A 21,111-nucleotide genomic window follows, 5' to 3' on the forward strand; every position below is an offset into this window, starting at 1 on the left:
ATATAGATGTATTTTATTTGTGATTTTCTGGAATTTTTTTTTGGATAGTAGACACTAATAAAGAGGCAGGTATGAAATGAGGGGAGAGAGAGGGTATAACATTGAACAATCTCCCCTACCAGCATTTAACTGGGGACAGTGTGAGTATGTGCAATGCCCCTTACAATTCACCTATTGGGACACCACAAAAGATTATTTTTTAAACATTGATTAAACGATCAATTTTTCAGATGAATCATTTATGTCAAACATAATGTCAAATTTCCATCTTTTTACATTACCAGAGCTTAAAGTGACAGTTTTGTCTGATGTAGTCTCAAGGCCAGAGGAATTCCATTCATGTCCATAAAACAAAGAGTGCAAAATAATTGTATTTGAGAAGTTGTAACCCATAACCACTTTGTGTGTTTTTACCAGTTCAATGATGATCATTCATTTTGCTCATGGCTGTTTTCATACATAAGCACACACACACACAACCTCAGCTACTACACGAGTTCTCCTTTTCCCTTTAAATGTCTACTGTGTGTGTGTAAAAGTGCTAGTTTGCAAATCAAAGCAGCATCTCATCAGAGCACTAACTTCTTCAGCTTCAGTTCTCTGCCTCAGGGAGTAAATACCTCAGTTCACCCCCGATGAGACCATTTCTCAAAACTCACACACACACACACACACACACACACACACACACACACACACACACACACACACACACACACACACACACACACACACATACACATACACACACACACACACACACACACACACCCTTGCTGCTGTTGGAATGTGCATTTCAGTAAAATATGTGGAGTGACCCCCGGTCCTCTGAAGAGCACGGTTGTGCCTAGAGGTCGTTCACCCCTCACATCAGGGTCATTTGATCTGCCAAGAGGACAGCCCAACACCAGTGTGTGTGTGTGTGTGTGTGTGTGTGTGTGTGTGTGTGTGTGTGTGCGCGTGCGTGTGCATGAGATAACCCATGAATGTTATGTTAAAGCTACGTTTGGCTAATGTTTGACTGAGCTCCAGGGAAAGAGCCGTGTGTGTGTGTGTGTGTGTGTGTGTGTGTGTGTGTGTGTGTGTGTGTGTGTGTGTGTGTGTGTGTGTGCCCGTGTGTGTGTGTGTGTGCCCGATGATCTTTGAAGCTGTCAACATTCTTCACCACATGCTCTGTCATGATGCATAGAGGCGACTGGCGAGATGAACCAGCTGTCCCTGCCTGTGGTTACTGCAAGGTCAACATGCTCACACACACACACACACGCGTGCACGCTTGGATGGGTGTCTTCCCATCTTGTGTTGAAAATGCCCCTGGATGGATAGTTCACGTGCAATGCTGAAATAGTGACTCGACTTGATGTTCTGATGTAAATCTCGCTATGTCTGTGTCTCTCAGGTGGAGGAGGCAAGAGGAACGGCCGCAGTAAGAAATGGAAGGAGATGCTGAAACTCCCGCACATCAGCCAGTGTGAGGAGCTCCGTCGCACCATCGGTAAGAAACGGGGAGTCAGTGTGTGTGTGAGGGGTGTGAGGCAGAAAGATAACGTGCCATGCTGTGTCGTTGGGGTGTGTCTGACTATGGGAGGAAGTTCAGATTGGACTTCCTTCCTCTCTCTACCCGTCTCCACCCACAGTTACAGGCAGGGGACAGGAAACTGTATGTGTGTGTGTGTGTGTGTGTGTGTGTGTGTGTATCTGACTCAGGGAATCTGTTTGCAAGCTGTTTATTAATCTCAAAGTCTCTTTTAACATAGTGTGTGTCTCCCTATCTGTATGCTAACACACCAAATCAAAACGTTTTCAGTCCTGCTTCCTTCCTGTTGTCCACATCCAGGTTTGACTTGAAGGTAGGGGCGGGATTTTCTCTTTGTTGCCCAGACAAGTGCTTTACTCCTGGGCTATATTATCTCCTCATCCCCTCCACACATGCTGGTTCTCTGAATGCCACAGCACTGTGTGTGTGTGTGTGTGTGTGTGTGTGTGTGTGTGTGTGTGTGTGTGTGTGTGTGTGTGTGTGTGTGTGTGTGTGTGTGTGTGTGTGTGTGTGTGTGTGTGTGTGTGTGTGTGTAATAGTGCGTCACAGCTATCTCTGCCAGAGATTGCAGTGCTACCCTCCCCCACATACTCTCCCTCCCTCTCTTTTCTATCTTCATTGCTCCCCCTCCCACTATCTGTATCTCTGTGTCTCTCTCTCCCTCTTTTCCACCACTTCAGAGCAACATAAGAGTGGGAGAACAGGAGAGGTAGGGAGAGAGTGAGTGAAAAACAGAAACAAAGATGAAGAGGCTTTTACAATGGGAGGGGAGATCTCTTAAGGACAGGAAAGAGGGAGAGAAACAGCAGGAGGAAAGAGATGTAGATGCACATACTCCCTACGGTGATATCTCTTATGCAGCGTTGATTGTGTTCCTTGTGGATGTGTGTTCATATCACAAATCATCACCCACAGATCTAATTATCATAAACTTGAATGTACCTGTCGTCAGTGGTGATAGATTACCTGCTTAAAAACAGCACATAAATGTCACCTTAAGTGTGAGGAGGCATCATACTTGTCAGATATCTTACATATTTATTGCCATTTGGATTACAACTTTTGCAGAGGATTCAAAAAATGAGGTGTGTGTGTGTGTGTGTGTGTGTGTGTGTGTGTGTGTGTGTGTGTGTGTGTGTGGGTGTGGGTGTGGGTGTGGGTGTGGGTGTGTGTGTGCGCGCAGGCATGCAGTAGCTATTGAGGGTTACATACGTCACTATTACATAGACACTATTGCATAATTTCCCTATCACACCGAGCGCAGGATCAAAATAATCCCCTTCGAGTACTTAAACACACAGACGTGTAGGCATGTGCAAGCACACACACACACACGCCCAGGAGACGCACACGCATGTCCATGCACTGTGTAGGCACAGCTGATAGAAGCATACAGTATAGCAACTGATAGCTGTGTCTTTGTTGTGTCTTGATAATGTCAGGCATTTGACCTTAGCCTTGACAAGTGTGCAGTACTTCTAGGAAGCCCAGATTACATTATGTGGGCTGCAGCCACTTTGTCTGCCAGCCGTAGACCACTCTCCCTCTCCGTTCCCCTCCTTCTGACTCCTCTCCACTTGTTTCTTTATTCTGGTATCCATCCAATACTTACAGTACATGTGCACCTGTTGTTTCTGATCTGATGTTAGCTTGTTAGACATGCTTCTGAAACCAGAGGTAGTTTGGATGGAGGCTAACGGCTCTTGTTGCGTAGCAGCAGCAACAGCAGCAGCAGCAGCAGCGAGTGTTGGCCAATACTCAGGTCTCTGCCTTGAAAGTGTGCACACAAACGCATACATGAAGCTATTGCACATACTCGCATTTGTGCACATTAGCTGAGCATTCACTGTCTCACGAACTCACTCTGTCTTGCCCTAAATTAGAGTTTTAATTAAGTTGTAATTGCAGTTTACTTCACTACTAGTCCAGGCTAGTCTAGTCAATTCTCTCATTTCCTGGCCCATTTTTCTTTGACACCTTGCTGTCTTGTACGCACTTCCTCTTTCTCTTTCCCCTCTTTCTTTCATAGTTGTTTTTCTTCAGGATGGGGAGAGAGGACTCCCTCTTACACAAAAAGGAAAGTTTTCATTGGTGGAATGCTGGCTTACGTTCTCATATTCAAATGACTTAGAGTCTGGAATCAGTTCGGACACACACACACAAACACACACACAAACACACGTACCCACTCACTTACCCAGAGGTGTCTAAAGAAACTTTCTCTTCAGCTCTTTGCTCACCTGCAAAACTTACAAATTCTGTCACATAATGTAGATGGTGAAAACATAAAAAGACCAATCAGTAAACTTCATCCAAGAAATAGGCAAGATAAAAGGAAAGTGTGCAAGAGACATAGCCTACTTGAAATGTAGCATGTAGCAGCTTCTCAGGGCTGAATGGTTTATGCAGATGAAATTGTGTAAATTTTAGAGATGTTCCGATACCATTTTTTACCCATCTAGTATCATTGTGAAACAAAAATTCACCCTGCATGGATATGATAAGATTGTTGTATGGCATGGCTCATGTTAAACCCCTTGTAAACCATGAACAGGTACATAAATGCCATTTACTCTTTCTTTTATTACCAAATCAGCCAAAAAAATAAAAAGGAATGAATAACAATTTGTACACTATAGTTGTCCTAACACTAGTGGCACTTCTCGAAATTAAAGCCTTGCATACTGTACACGCTGCCTTTTAATTCTTGGGACTTTCTGGTGTAGCATATTGCCAACAGCTAATGTGACACTATTTACCAAAAATCAATTCTTCATCACCACTCTAAAACAGTAGAGCAGCAAAGAAGAATTGAAACTGCAGTTTTATCTGGGTGTGAAACTATAAAGTTTATTCATAAATTACATAAGTCTTTAAATAATAGTGGTGAAAACTGAGTAAAAATAGATTCAAAAGGTTAAATTATATTAACTTGTACAATAAAACATATTACTTTTTTTTATCACTTTTCTTAACTCGGGCTATTCTGGTTGTCACCAAGAGACATTTATCATTTTGACGTCAGATGTGTTGCTCAATGGGTAAGTTACTAAAAAACATGGAAATCCTTTCAGGAACATTGCACAACAGTTTTTGTGATTTTTTTTTTTTTTTTTTTTTTGGTGTGTGTCACCTCACACAGTGACCAGTGTTTCTTTGATTCGGCAGAGGGACACTGGAGTGGCTGGGGACTCTTGTAACTATATGGAAACCATCAAAACCTGTTCTCGAACAAGACACTGAAACCATATCAGGAGGCTTATTGTAACCTGATATCTGATTACTGTCATTACATATAAAATAAACTGTAATCTTCTGCTTTTTAGTTGCAGAAGAGCAGAGAGAGCTTTCGAAGTTAATTTCCTTTTGAACCAGAGTGGAAAAATTGACTTTGCTGAATTTGGTTTGTTTAGGTTCACACTGCCCAGTTTCAAACAAACCAGCTCATAAACACCAGTCACATGTCTTAACATGTGGCTCCTTTATTGGGTGAAGTGTTGGTAACCTGTCCGGTGATTGACAAGATATGTGATTTTCAGGGAAGACAACACATTTGTTTGCATGGACGTAGAGAGAGATGAGCTTATTCAGGCAGTTATTTTATTATACACAACTCAAACAGCATTGTCCTCACCTGGCCAGAAGAATCAAACGACAGGAATAAATACTCCAGAGTTCAAATAAACTGCTCCAAACATTTTTTTTCTTTGCAAACATCCTAAAATTGCCTTATCAAGTATGAGGGTGTGTGTGGGGGCTTTCCCAGCTCCAGTTCCTGAGCACAGCTGATGGAGGAAACACCAAAGCAGGCCTCCGATAACTTGGTGATCCAAGATGAAAGGCAATGTCTGGCGGCAAGTGCAATGCATTATAGTTGGAGATCTCTCAGTGAGGATTTCTGAAAAGGCTTTTGTTCTTAAGATTTAAAACACAGCGGTAACACAGTAGAGAGGGAAGCATTAAAAATATCATATCTCTACACTCCTCTGTTTGCTAACAAACTGATAACTTAGGTTTTGTGGTCGTATAATTGGGGAGTCTGAATGAGGAGCGCTGAGCTGCAGAGCAGAGGGGAATGCTGTGTAATAAACAGTGCAGCTGGGGGGGCTGTTGTGAAGATCTGATTTACTGTTGGAGGTTGTCCTGTAGCTGTCAGCACTCAGAAATTTTCATCCCATGCATCCCTCCTCCCCCCTCTATTCACAAGTGCGCAGTTGTACGTGAATGTGTGTGGCCTATTTTTGTTTGTATGTTGATCTTGTGTGTGTGTGTGCGTGTGTGTGTGTGTGTGTTTGTGTTTGTGCTCTTACTGTCAACCAGTGATGGAAAATGTCCTGGGTCTTCTTCCTCATTTGGTACCAGAGGAAATGTGACTCAAATGGACACCATTATTCCTAATAAGCTGGGGCCAGCTGCACAGAGACACACACATAGAAATCATGCTAACACACATACAGAAAACATGGACACAGACATAGTGTGTTTTGTTTGTAGCATAAGAAAAAGTACCATTGATTAGGGGTGGATCTTTAGGTGGAGAAATACACAAACTTCTCCAAAGTCTACACTTGCATTTATTTTGTTTGCAACCAAAGACTCAATATCTAATTCATGTGATATGTTGTTTTTATATGCCAACTATGAAAATACTTTTTTCCATTGCTTGTTTAACATTCATTGTTTGTATCATTTCAAGTTATACAAGCAGTGTGTTTTGTTTATAGAATATTGTAGCATAAACATTAAATAGCTCTCCTCAAAGTTATAGAAATGTACCTTTTAAACTTCTCTACAGATGGATAGTTGGTCTACACATTTAACATTTTGTGTGTTTGTTATGTTGCCAATTTGCCATCAATAAGGATATGAGATTTAAAGTTGTATGTCCTCTTTCATCTAGCCTGCATTTCGCTTCCGTTGGCTTGTTTGACTGTATTTTTTTTCCCATCAGTCTTTCTGGAAAGTTGAAAAAGACCATTACAAGGGTTGTCTGTTTTAAGTTACATTGCACTAGGTAGTAAAAGTTGAGCTTAGTCTATTTTGCACAGGTAAAACATTTGTTATGTTGTGTTTGCACTTAACAACTTCAGCTCCCACTGAAAGCTATGCCGTTGTTGCTATATGCTAACAAACAAAATTCTTCCTTTTCTTTGGTAAAACTGTCTTACCGAAACTAACGACTAATGAAATTTACTACTTAATAAAGGAATCATTCTGCTGAGAAAAAATTTTATTTTATTTTTTTAAATTTTTTTACCTTTTTGAATAAAGTAGCTTCCTGTACAAATACAGGTAACTTAAGCTAGTGGGCTAAGCTAGAATAATTGCATGACTCTAAACAGAGGCAATATAAGATAAGAAAGTCCCAAAAACCAAACTATCCCTTATACCCTCAAAATAGTGTAGTGCAGTGATTCCCAACTTTACTAATATGAAACAAAATATATTTGAGATGATCCTCTGGTTGCATGTCAGTGAGTTATGAGTAATTGCAGTCATGTCAGATTCATTTTGCTTCCTCAATTTATTTCATTGGAATATTTTTTTAGAGGCCTGAGTGGTTAGAGCTGCGCAGTATTTCACAAATGAGGTAAAGCGTTTGAGAAAAGTCAGAAAAACAAAGTTTGTTTGTTCGCAGCTACTGTTATGGTGTATTTTTATAACATTTGTCCATCTGTCCCCCTCCTTGTCTCTTCCTCCCTCTCCTCTCCAACTCTTAGAGAGGGACTACACCAGTCTATGTGAGAAGCAGCCCATTGGTCGGCTGTTATTCCGTCAGTACTGTGACACCAGGCCAGAGCTGAAGCGCTGCATTGAGTTTATGGATGCTGTGGTAAGACTATTACCATTACTATACGTATTCTTTGATTTTCTAACACTCATTCTTTCAGACATCCTATCCTACTTGTCTGTCCCTGTGTTTTCCCCCTGTGGGAGTGACCTGATTCAGCCCCTGCAGAGCAAGGAATAAGAGAGGGAAGTCAGGGCTTGGTCCTTTGCCTGCTCTTGGCGGTACCACAAATTGGTGGGTGGGTGGGGTTGGTGTAGGGGGCTGATTAGCAACTTAGACAGGCTGTCAGAGAGCAGACCCCTCCCCTTCCTCCATGCACTCCTCCATGAGGTCAAGCCCACGTCAGAGGCAGGTCTCCTGGGTGAGCAGGCAAACACAGGCCCGAGCTTGTGTCTAGGCCCCTGGAGGTATGCGAGAAAGGAAAACAGGGAAATCATGCTTATTTAATAAGAACCTACATTAGTCTTTTTCAAGGTAGGCAGACAGGCATGTACATACGGGAATCGCACATACTTACACTGGCTGACAAAAATGCAAGAAATGAAACATTTTAGTGCTTATCTTGCTGTTAGTCCCACTGAGGACTTCATGCCTTGGATGTGATTCGTAGTAGCACGGCTCGGCCCCATTCCTCTCCGCCGAGCATGTTTTCAAACAAAACATATGGCTGGAAGCAGTCAAACTCCAGACCATCTCCCTGCCTACAGCCATATTTGACCAAAAACACAATCTGTGATGGTGCGATGGGGTGAAATCTGAGGCGTCATCCTGGTAGGTGACAGATGTAACGGGCGAAGCGTGAAGACAAACACGGTTGCCAGTTTGATGCTTTTACTAAGATGAGATATTTTGTCATCAGCAACATCTCTCTATTCGTCTGCAGTCCCGCTCTCATTCGTATTTTTGATTTCTTTCTCTTGTCTCGTATTTACCACCCCCTACCCTTCCTTCACGCTCTTCCTCCTTCGTCTCACCCTTCCTCTCTCCCCTCGCCTTCTGGTGCCTGTCTCTCTGACCTTATTTGGAGAGATATTAAAGATGGCTGAATGAGCATGGCTTCCTGTGCTGGTGTGGTTTCTCACATTTCTGTTCTTCTCTGACAGGCCATGTACCAGCTAGCTCCTGATGAGAAGAGGAGGGACTGTGGACTGAATGTTTTAGACACATACTTTAATAATGGGGTAAGATGCACACACACTTACTTCATAGCAGATCTTGCCGATATGGAGAAATTATGTTGATATTAGTCCAAGATCATATTTGCTCACATTTACAAATCTTAAATTTCCGAGTTGTTCATCTCTTTAAACTGCATAATTTTTTTAAGTACATTAAAGTGAAAAAGAATTCTCTGATGGTGTATTTCTTATCATTACATTTATATTTTTTAATGACTAAACACATATTTGCCAGTGATGTGTCATGTATGATATGCTGTGGAATTTATCCAACGATGTGTAACACACCCTCAGCACTGGGGACTGCACTGTGTTTACTAGTACCCCTATCTGCAGCAGTGTCAGGGTATGTTTACGCCTTTGTTGTGGTTTTTTGTGTTGGTTAATGACCATAATTGGTCCAAACTCATCTGGACTTTATTTATCATAAAAATGACAATGCAAAGCTGGAAATACAGTAGGAAACATGTTTTACTATACCGTAAAATGGAGGAAATTAGTTGATTAAAATTGTTTGCTTTAGCCTTTGAATGTATGATTGTGTCACATGTGTATATCACACCCTCTTGTGTTTTTTCTTTGTTGTGTTGTCATCATAACCAAACAGAGACTTATTGTTAAGCTTGGTATGATTTGTACTACAAAAAGAGTTCACACTCTTCTCACTACCCTAAATCAATGGTTCTCAAAGTGAGTACCAAAGACCCCCGGGGCTCCTTGAGGGGGTTCCTTGGGGTCCCTAGCAATAAGAGGAATAACGTATTTTCACTATATTTCCATCCATAAGTAACACAGTGACAGAATGTATGACTACTTTGGTCGAGGGTTTCAAACACCTTCTGTAATAAAACATCTAAAAGCAAAAATCTTATGAGATGGGGGCCCGTGATCTGATTTGTGTCAGTTAAGGGGTCCTCAACGTGAAAACGTTTGAGAATCACTCGACTAAATCAAGTGGACCAAACTGGCAAATGAACCAAAGCTTGTTAAAGCCAGAGCAAAAGAGGTCAGGTGTGACCGCAGCCTTGATGTCATGAGACTGTAGGTTCACAAACAGAAAGGCCATGAGTGGACTGTTCTCTTCGTCTCGGACAGCCACATTACACCAACCTCTCATGTTGTTTCTGTTCCTCTCTGTCTGTCTGTCTGCCTCACTCTCTGTTTCCGTGTCTCTCTAACCCTCAAGTCAGCAGCCCATCTGCCAGACATACCCCAGGATGTAGTCGCTGGGTGCCGGGAGAGGCTGGAACAGAGTCCGTGTAAGGAGCTCTTCAATGACTGCACCAAGTAAGCCTCTATCTTCCCCACATGTCTGTCAAAGCGGGACATTTTCATACTCTAACTTTATACTATGAACTCACCTGCATCAGCTGTCCAACACTCAGACGGTTAATGAGATGCTTGTTATTTGGAAGCAAATTTAGTGTTTTTGTTTTTCTCCCTGATTGAGTCTGCCCGTCAAAGTGCAGTGGCACCAACAGAATCTTGTTCCTTCAGAAACCATGTGTGTGTTTGTGGACTCTGTGGACGACTGCACCCTGTCACTGGTGATGATGAGGCAGCTGGCACCTGGAGAGCAATAACACACACACACACAGACTTGCAAAAACACACGCACAGTGGAGGCGAATGAAAAAGAGCAGTGGGCAGAGAGAGCATCCGGATGGCTGGCAAGAAAACAACAGTCACCTCAGTGTTCCCCGTATACAAACACACACACACACACAAACACAGATTTACAAACACACACACACACACACACACACACACACACACACACTTGCAGGTGTTTCTGCTTCCTGCTCTGAGAGCCAGGAGAAGCAAACAAACCGGGGATTATTACCCCCAAATGTACTTCTCATTGCACAGATACACACACATACACACACTTCAACGTAACTTTGTATTAGCCCAATAATTTAACTCTGTCACAGTCGGTTTCTGTTGCCGAAGGCTTCAGCTGAATGATATATTGTGAAATGTATATTGCGCTAAGTTGACACATTTACCTTGGTAATGTAATGATATCTATTTTAAATATGTCAATGTATTATATTTTCTCTTCCACATTTCCTGTCCTGTGTTGCTCACCTCTGATGTGCTGTTATTTATTAATTACAGTAAGAGCAGTTAATGATTCTCAATGTCTGAACTGCACTGTGTGCTGATTGGTTGGCTGAAGTTATTGTCAGACGTCACTGGCTATTGTATTTATTCACAGATTATTAAAAAGAGTTTAGACTGTGTATGGAGGATTATGATATGAGTAAACTGACTTTTGTTTACTGTCAAGCGCTACCCAGGAAATACTGCATCAAGTCAGGAAGGTAAAACCAAGGTCGGAAGTAATTTTAATGTATAAGAATAAGGAACGCTCTTCAGTATGATTTCTAAACCGATTTATAGATGTTTATTTGTGATGGACAGCTGAAGTGAAGTCACGCTGAATCTAAAAATGTGTTTATCATTCAGATTTTATTTAAGTATGAGAAGAAGCATACTTTTTTATGCAAATTGTGCTTCATACCTCTGGTACACAGCAAACTGCCATACATCACATTTTACTTTATTTTATTCAATTTATTTGTCAGGAACGATGTATGAAAACATTACTATAAAACAAGAGAAGAAATATATATGACATCAGTACATAGGATGTACAGTACAGGACAACACACCTCTCATCATGTCAGTAGGCCCATGTTTCTTTAGTCCTGGCAAAAGCTGGATTTCTGCGAAGTCTCAATTTTTAGCCACACAGGCAGACGGATTTGGATTGGAAATGCTGCGACCAGCCTCTGATTCATTTGAGCTTCCCCGGGGAATCCCGGAATCTGCCAGACGGAGCTCGGGAGAAGTGGGAATTGTGGATGGGAAAACACTCAGTTACGTTCTCCGCCTGCGCTCATGCTTTGGCAAAACACGTGTGGAGAGCTGCTCCAGAGCTGTTGGATATATGAAATCAATAACCCATACACTTCAGGAGACTTGTTTGATGTGATGGACAGATGCGCTGTTGCCAAAACATTTTGAAGCTGTGATGTGTTTGTTTCCCATGTATGAGTTTCTAGACCGGGTGATTTTCATTGAATGTGATGTTTTGTTACGTTTATCTGTGGTTTATTAACATTTCCTGATTTTCCTGTTTGTTGGCATGAGTTACTTGAGGGTTGGGAGAGTGACAAACAATATGAGCAGTGCAGAGGCACAGCAAGGAGGTGTGCGCGTGTGCGCGTGTGTGCGTGTGCGTGTGTGCGTGTGTGTGTGTGTGCGTGTGCGTGTGTGTGTGTGTGTGTGTGTGTGTGCACAAAAAGACAACAGATGCACTAGTAGAGGGAGGTTGAACTGAGCACGGTGGCTTGTGTTTGACTGAGACTGGAAACATCAGTGGTTGTGGTTAAGATGAGCACAGACACACACACACACCTGTCCTCTAACTTTGATCAATGTCTGTTGCGGTGGTTTACTTCCCCTCTGTATGTGTCTCTGTTTTAACACCTAGTCTTACACCTAGTAGTCAAAAAGGCACAGAGGAGGGCAGAGAAATGGTGCAATAGTAAGAAAGACCGCAGCCTTACAACACTAAGCTCCACACTTGGTTGATGTGGGAAGCTCAGCATCTGCTCCATTCAAACTTCTTGACCGGATTAAAAAAAAGCACAGAGTTAGAGATGAAATGATATGACTGCAGAAAGCGCAGCGTGAGGGGCTGACTTAGAAAACCCACAGAGAGTGATGATAGGAGAGCAAAAAGGAGAAATTGGGAAAAGTGAGGAGAAATGGAAAGAGAGTGTTAAGGGGAGCAGGGGAAAACAGCAGAGTGTACAAACATAGAACAACACAGGCACGTGTTTGTTGCTGAAAGCCTCGCAACAGCAGGAGCTCAGATGTTTTTGAATGGGATTCCTGTTCAAGTTCTGTCATCACTCCTTCCACTATCATTATTATTTATATTCCGTGGTGGAATTTTGATTTTCTTCAATTTTTTTATTCCGATATGTCAGGGCTTACTCAGTTGTTTTTTTTCTCAGAGAGAGAGCCTGTAGGAAAGCATGGTACTACACGTGAAACGTGACTTTTGGCAGAGCCACGCACCCACTAGCAGAAATGTATTAGCTCACTCATGGATTTTCTTCTGCTGCAGTGGAACATAGGGTTATGTCATACCGAGAGTAGAGCGTGGCCGTTCAGTGCGTGTCTATCCAGATGTTTTGTGTATCTTAACAAAGGTATCTCTGCTGATTGTTCCCCCCCTTTTCTTGTCCTCTCCCACTCCCTTTGTGTAACAAAAGCCATATTGTAGCTTTGTTTATTTCTACTCCCAGTGGTGTCTGTCTGAGACTCGACTCCAAGCCAGGCACTGCTAGGCTCCTGCCTTTCTGGAGTCCCTTTCTTTAAATGTCCGGGACCAGTTTTGTCCTGTAAGACGGACTGAAGTTCAATGACCTGAAAACATGGATGAGAGTCTGATCTGAAAATCTTTATTCGTTCAAGTAATGGGTTAATGACAGAAACTGAGGAAGAACTTAATACAAGGAAAAACATTTGCTGTGCTTAAGACTGTTTAATTAAAACAAGTTTTTTTAATTGAGCTTTGACGCACATGATTTTAGTACAGACTCCTCTGAGCTCAGGAGCAGCAGAGGACAGAGTAATGAAATCCTTTGGACGCTGTACCACTTATGTGAAGAACCAAGGTCTTGTCAGGATAGATGATCGTGGACGCTCAGCTCATGTGCCGAGCAACCCGGTCCCATGATGACATAATTCAGTTTTCTTTTACACAGCGGAGGGTGCTCCCCTTGTGGAAACTCTCTACTCCCAGGCCTTTTTGCCAAGAACAGCCACCCCAGTGCTGTTGGTAACCACAGGCAGCTTTCCTCATCCTCCTTAGTGATGAAGTAATATGGTCAAGGAAAATCTCCTGGCCAAATATGAGCATCTCTTTCAGCATTTGGGTGGTAGAGGAGGGAGTTTTGGTTTGTAGCTTTGGTTTTTAGTCATGTGTTGTAGTCTGGCAGGAGAGACTGTGATCACACTGGTCAGCGGTGGAGGAAACTGCATCGGTGCAATTTTTGTTTGTTTGTTTTGTAACCACAGTGTTTTGGATCGTAGTACAGTATGTTGCCTCTTTAGTTGCTTCTGTTTGATGTGTGATCTAATTGGCTGAATCACTTGGTTCTATTGTGAAAATACTATTTTTTGTTAATTACTGAACCTTCCCAGTGGTTGGGTTGGCCTTCATACCACAGACTTGTTAATTGGCTAATAAGTTCTGCTGGTGTTGTCCATAATAGTTACAGAGCTCCAGTTAGATTTTTTAAAGCCAGTAACATTATACAGATGTGTCACCCACATCGACTTATACCCATACACACATGTTTTTCTTAAGAGTACAAATGCAGACGTGCAAAACAGGTTAAGCTTTTCTCACATGCCTGTCTTAAGGTAATTAAGTGGTACAAGTACTTGCTTCTGGCCTTTGGCTCAGTCTGTCTGCTGCTATGTATAGCAGATACATGGACCCCTTAATCCTGCTTTCTTCAGCTTCATAAAGTTAACTGTGGTAGATGCAGTGCAGTTATTGTCTGTCAGTCAGACGATGATTAGCATTCATGTCTTATGCTGGATATGTGAATTGAAGGCTTGTGTTGGTGACTTGTTTTTCTAGTGCTAATGTAATATTTGTGAGCAGACATGCCAGTCAACTTGATCCCTCAAATTTTGAATATGTTCAATGGAGGTTGACCAGAGCAGAAATGCACTGAATTCCATTTACAATTTCCCACGCTAAGAACAGTAATTCAGTGAAAGGTGCCCTGCAGAGTTTTGTTACGAACAAACAAAAGTTCTGTTTACATTCAGTGTTTCTCACCAGAACACACTGTATGTATCCTGGAGGTCTAACAATCATGCTGAATGCATTTCCTTCCTTATAAAACATTTGAAAAACAGGGTTTTAAAAAAAAAAAAAAAAAAATCCGTAAATCCTGCATTGTTTACATACAGGCTTCTTCTTCTCTGTCTTTGCATGTTACTGCCACCAACTGTCGATCAGCAGAATAGTAAGAAACTGGCTGCAGGATGCAAATTGCGTTGGCACAATACAAACAAAATTGGGGACCCAGTTGTAAAAACATTGCTCCATGGCACTACTAGTGGTCAGAATCTCCTCCTTTGACTGAATGGATTAAATGAAATGTTAAAACTTTAATTAAAAAAGGGGGAATGTTGACTTCATTTGTAAAATGATGATGACTTTTTTCAGTTACATTTGTTTTCACTTTTATCTCTCACAATCCTTTTGTTTCTCTGGCATCTGGCTCCTCTCCTTTCGCAGCTTGAATATTTTAATCTGTCAACAGCACTGACAGCAAGGACAGTAGACAGTCCTTTACTATTATTTTTCATCACAAACCTTGAAGTCTAACCATAGATGTGTCTTCGTACAGTTCAGCTCATGTCTGTTTGGTACAACAATGTTAAAGAGGACACGGTGTTTAAGTCAAACAACATCTGTGGTCAAGAGGTAGTAGTTAGAAAGGACGCTAATATGAGAGGCCAGCGGGGTCATGTCAAAGAGTCATGTTCTAACAATTCTCAGTGGAGTGATGGTTGACATATGTGACCTTTAATGACCCCTGCCTTCCTCAAAGAACTTCACTTTAGCGTCGTCATGGGTTTCAGGGCAGGATTTTTACAAGATTAAGGTTTTTGGTCGCTAACGTCTGTATGTGTGACGTAATCAGATTCGGACAGACTCACACCCACATTCACGTTTCATGTAAAGTGAGATTAGATGTTCCACTCAACCTAAAACGCATTTCCCCCCCAAATCCCGTTTCCTGGTTAGCTTGAGTGGAATGTCTCTGTTCAAAGGCATTTCTCATTTTTCACAGTGGTGTATCGACAGTGAGTTTTTTTTTTTTTTTTTTTTTTTCGTCTTTCCACTGAGAGCGGCTTTGAACCATAACACAGCCAGCAACGCCTGAGCACACACACACACACACACACACACACACACACACACACACACACACACACACACACACACACACACACACACACACACACACACAGATGTATATGCAAACATGCACACACGTGATTCAGGGAGTAGTCGGATAAAGAGGATGTGTTTTTAAGTGGTTGCAAAGGTTAAAAGGCGTTCTCTGGGGAACGCAGGCCAGCTGTCTGTCTGTCTGTCTGGAAGATATCTTAAATGAGCTTGTTTTGTTTTGGGTTTTTTTTGTATGTTTTTCTGGTTAACTTATTCTTAAATTGTTCACCTCTCCTCACTCTCCCTCCCTTCCTGCAGAATAGTTCGTGATTATCTGAGTGGAGCTCCATTTTCCTTCTACCAGGAGTCCATGTACTTCTCTCGCTTCCTGCAGTGGAAATGGTTGGAGAGGTGGGTAGTCAGTGCACATTACATCCTTGTTAAAGCAAACATGCAAACAATCCCTCTTTCTTACAATACAATGACACCTGTGATCTTACACACATTGAATATTCACTTCTCAGGTTATTCTCCCTCATTGCACTTATTTGTTTGCACTTTGTCTCCTTTAAACTTCCAGCACATGTCCAAACAGATACTTAATCCAATTAATAGTAAATGTATTTCAACTTTATATTAATAAAATGACATTACAAGTGTTTACAACAAACTACAAATACTCAAATACAAAAACAAGACATAAACATAACAGTATACAGTGTACATACTGACCAGTAGCAGAAGCGGTGTTTGCACCAAAGCACAAAGGTGATGCCGGCAATCAGTGTTCCTGTGTGACTGGTAAATAATTGATGATGCTTTGCATAATGGCTGGGTGGAAACAGCAGCCATCAGGGTGGATTAATAATATATTAGAGCATTAGTCTGTCTGCAGCATCACGTGGTCTGCGAGAATGACATAACCAATCAGTTATTTTACGTCACCTTATTTTTGTCTCTCTTTTTATCTTTCTCTCTCTCTCTCTCTCTCTCTCTCTCTCTCTCTCTCTCTCTCTCTCTCTCTCTCTCTCTCTCTCTCTCTCTCTCTCTCTCTCTCTCTCCTCTATCCATCGCTGCAGGCAACCAGTAACCAAAAATACCTTCAGACATTATAGAGTACTAGGAAAAGGTGGATTTGGCGAGGTAAGTGTTACAGCAATCAAGACATAAAGTTGGAGTGCCTGTGACGGTTTAGCCTGGTGTTGAGCTTATTTAAGTTTTTATGACGGTTGCTGAACCGACATTATTTTCCTTTACACATTAAGTCTGGGAATGAGATGTTAATGTTAATGATTTAAGTTGCTGCAAGTCATCTTTAACACTTAGTTAATGCAGCGCTGTTTATGTCTCCGCTCCAGTGATGTTGGGTGGAGTGATCTGTGGTGTGACATATTAACTTCCATTAGTTACACTTTTAAAGGGTGTTTTCGTGTGTAAGTGTGTGTGTGTGATAATGTTTCCTCTTTGCTTGTTTTCCAGGTTTGTGCCTGCCAAGTACGTGCCACCGGTAAGATGTACGCCTGTAAAAAGCTGGAAAAGAAACGAGTGAAGAAAAGAAAAGGTGAAGCAATGGCACTAAACGAAAAACGCATTTTAGAAAAAGTTAACAGTAGTTTTGTAGTAAGTACTACTTTTTTCTTATTCAACCTTTCATCAGAATTGTACCTGTTTTCTGTGTCTGTGTGTGAGTGTTTGTGCGTCTGTGAGAGCAGTGTTTGTTACAGCTCCAGGATCCTGCAAATGAAATTGAATGGTGTGTTTGCAAAGGCTGTCGATCTGCTTTTAAAGACACTCGCTGCGACTTGAGTTCTGTTTGTTTAATGACGTCCACGCCAGGTGGAGAAGCCTGTGAGTTGCAGTGGAAAAAGACACAATGAGATAAAACTGCAAAGGGGGGGGGGGGGGGTAAGTCACATGATAATGATGACCTGTTGCAGGTGCACTGCAGGACAGTCAGCAACAAGTTGGTCTGACCATCTCGCATTCACTGCAGCAAACCAAATCTTTTCTTAACAAACTTGCTATTTTGCAAACATGCCAAATTTGGTTTTATTTGGAGCATACTGTCAGCTGTGAATCATCTGTTAATGTATTCTTGAACTTGATTGAAATCTGTTTTACTACCATGCCATTTGAAGTGTTTGAAACTCAAATATACACACTGATAGTTATACATTTGTGTCCTTTTATAAAGGGGCATAGATTGTCAGGATAGATAACTACTTTAGATAAAGAATTAATCATTGTGGTGAACCTCCCCATACACAAATGTAATATATGTACATATATTGAATTTCCATATATGAAATATGTGTACATTTAAAATAAAAACACGTGTAAAAATTATATATAAAACCTATTAGAAATTGGAACTATATATATATATATATATATATATATATATATATATATCCATCCCAAAGCCTGTCAATATATGTTGATATTATATACAGTAGTGTCCACTTTTCCAAAAAGGGATGATAGACATGTTTAAAATGAAACATAAATAACCATATAGAATCTTTGTATGTATGTTGTTGTAATAAACTTGCATATTTACATTAAATATATGTTATATGTTATACCATATAACACTTCATCATATAGATAGTTTTTTTAATATATGCACATATTTTAACCATGGGTATTTCATATATGCTATAAACGTTTATCCTCATATATCCAGAGAATGTACATGATGATAATATATCCTTGATAGGAGACATCTATGGCAACATCACTCTTGATCTAAGGACATATATGTCATATATTACATTTTTGTATGGGGCAAAACTGAGTCACAGTTAATCCAGACTCCTTTAAGTGTCTCAGATAGTCTCACAGTTTGACAGTTCATTCAAGGTCGAACAAACCACGCCTGTAATCAAGTGAAAACTTCACGTCATAGCTGCAATCTGAGCATGAAATTTAAGGAACTGTGACTTTTCAAAGACAATTCTCAGGAACACTATGAAACAACTTCTAAAGAATTTTACAATAGTATTGCAAACTAACTGGAACAAAGGTCATTAGCATTGATAAATTATTTTAAAATTCTATGGAGTCTGGGTTGCAAAACCACAAAATGCAGGTTGTGGTCTGGGTGCTCGGGCGTGTGGCTTGTCTTGAACATGTTAATGCATTTTTATGAAAGTTTTAGACAGAAATAATATTTCTTCCTAGTAGAGCAGCTAAATGTAGAAGAAGGTAGTACAGTGTCCTGCTCTGAGCATGTGTGCCAGCCAAAAAAAAAAAAATTATTACCCTGCCACCGTACTGCCATGCCTCAAGCTCTTAATGGTGGCGTTGCTCTTGGCTGATTTTCCTATGGAGGATTTCTATAAATTGAGCCATAGTCTTGAGTAAGCGGTGGTTTTTGGCCAGCACTGTAACGCCAAGCTTGAATGCTTTTTAGGGAGTCACCTAGTTTTTCATTTCTTCCGTGCTGCACCAAAGCACTGAAGGGCTGGAATTTACAGCTGACAGCCCATTAACATGTAAGATGATACATTACAGGAAAAGTTCACGACCTTAAAGGGAGATATCAATAATGTTTATTGGTCATTTATTAAATATAAGGCCTTGTTAACTGGTATTCTGTCAAAAATACTACAAATGAGGAGCAAGAGTTCCCATTCGTGTTACACATTTCACAATATGAACCACCTTCTCTCCTTTGACCTCTCACTGTGTACATCTTGTGCAACATGTTCCTGATGTATCGCTTTCTGTTTTTTTCTTGTGTGTGTTGTGTGTTAAAATGGAAATGCTTGAATTTTTATCCTCCTTAACTGCGCGTGTGAACATCAGGACTCGAGCGCAATTGGAAAACTAGTGATGTGAGCTTCTTTCCATTTCGTCCAGCTGTACGCACAAAAACATCTCAGGTGCTCGGGCAGGAAAAGAAAACTTTTCGTTGGCTCAGTGTTGTAGCTCTCTTAAAAAAATGATTGTTCCAAAGACAAGAAAATTACAGCAAGTCTACATTTTAAGATTCTTGGAACATGTTGAGGAGCGACTAGAGGGATCGTTTCTGGTCTGTGGGTCTGTGTGCAGTGTGTACTCTGAATATTTGTACACACTGTGTTCTTCAGTGTGTACAAATATTGGTTAATACTGTTTAACTGGACAGAACTGTGATATTGATCTGTAGTACAGTAACCTGGACTGTAACAGAGTAAAGAAGAGCCTCTGAGCTCTCCATTTGAAGCTAATGTGTGTGTTGTGTTTGACTTGTACTGTGTGTTGGATTAGTCAGTTTCTGATGCAGAGTGAGCGATGCTGCGCGTCCTTGTTATGAGTGAGTCATGGAAGAAACATGTGCATGGGCATGTAACGCACTCACACACACACACTCACACATGCAGAGGCTGTAGTGGGCTTGTTGCAGAACCTCAGACTTGCAGCTCTTGTCACCTGGGATTGGCACATGATTGTGTGTGTGTGTGTGTGTGTCTGTGTGTCTGTGTGTGTGTGTGTATTCGTTCTCTGTGCTTCAGGCAGAACTGATGACTCTTCATGTGCCTCTCTACCTACGAGAGCAGCTCTGTTGCCTAGCAACACTGACCAAACAGCAGTAGCAAGGAGAAGAGTCAAGTGCTCTCTCAAACCCCTCATTTTTCTCTCTCTCTCGCTCTCTCTCGCTCTCTCTCTCTCTCTCTCTCTCTCTCTCTCTCTCTCTCTCTCTCTCTCTCTCTCTCTCTCTCTCTCTCTCATCAATGCATACTATTAGTCAATATATCAATACATAGCTACATATTGGGTGTGTGAGTGTGTATATGAGACACAGGCCAGGGTCATCTTGCTCTAAAGTCTCCAGCAGGTGAGACAGAGGTAGAGCTAACGCTGATGCTCTGAAGCAGACCTGGCTGGTTATCGTGACATTTTTTGAAACTGGTGCCAGTAATGATAACATAGTTAAAGACTGGAAACACTATATGATCAAATGTAATAAATTACATGATTTAGATGTTTGATCAGGAATCAAGTTAACAGGACCAGTGTTCATAACTGTCCTGTCCATTACCTGAGAAGATTAAACTCCAGATGGGGCAATGTGGATGATATGATATTATGAATCACCAGTGAGCTGATTGCCTTGGGTTCTCTTCATTTCTATGAATTTATTGCATTTGGACAAATGTCAGGTTTTAGTGGATATTTTTACTGAACAATTGAAACACTTTTTGGATGTGTTTTTATTGTGTTCTATACATTTTAAACAAAGTACAACTTCAAAGAGCTGTGTGAGGATTAAGACTTGGTTTTAGGGTTCGGTTTAGGTTAGGGTTAGGTATTTATTTGTGATGGTTAGGGAATGCATGTGTTACTCACTTTGCCCAGAAGAATTTTTCCCATCTGCCCTTGTGGTCTTTCTCTGACTGCATACTCTGTAGCAGATGGGATTCCTCCTGATGGCAGCAACATCCTGCTTGTACACAAGAGCACATGCACACACACTATATACCCTGCATGTCACTGACCCACAGGAGGGGGGAGGGGGATGCTGGTGGGAATGAAGGGAGAAAAGAGAGATAGATGGTGGGATTAGAGGCGAAGGACATGAAGCAATAGAGTGGGAAGTGGAGAGGAAGCTTCTGGTTTT

At 41.3% G+C, this 21,111-nt stretch overlaps 1 protein-coding gene across 2 annotated transcripts in view; it reads left to right on the plus strand.

The window, feature by feature from the left end:
• grk4 (G protein-coupled receptor kinase 4) overlaps positions 1-21,111 on the plus strand; it is a 43,857-nt gene that overhangs the window by 11,700 nt on the left and 11,046 nt on the right. For both annotated transcript variants that reach the window (XM_056371635.1, XM_056371634.1), the window contains exons 2-8: positions 1,400-1,495; positions 7,258-7,370; positions 8,432-8,509; positions 9,693-9,793; positions 15,825-15,917; positions 16,586-16,649; positions 16,986-17,126. In XM_056371635.1, the coding sequence (XP_056227610.1) occupies positions 1,400-1,495; positions 7,258-7,370; positions 8,432-8,509; positions 9,693-9,793; positions 15,825-15,917; positions 16,586-16,649; positions 16,986-17,126 (686 nt within the window). The remainder of the gene's footprint in view (positions 1-1,399; positions 1,496-7,257; positions 7,371-8,431; positions 8,510-9,692; positions 9,794-15,824; positions 15,918-16,585; positions 16,650-16,985; positions 17,127-21,111) is intronic.

Source organism: Seriola aureovittata, chromosome 3 (genome assembly GCF_021018895.1).
Source record: "Seriola aureovittata isolate HTS-2021-v1 ecotype China chromosome 3, ASM2101889v1, whole genome shotgun sequence".
Taxonomy (NCBI): domain Eukaryota; kingdom Metazoa; phylum Chordata; class Actinopteri; order Carangiformes; family Carangidae; genus Seriola; species Seriola aureovittata.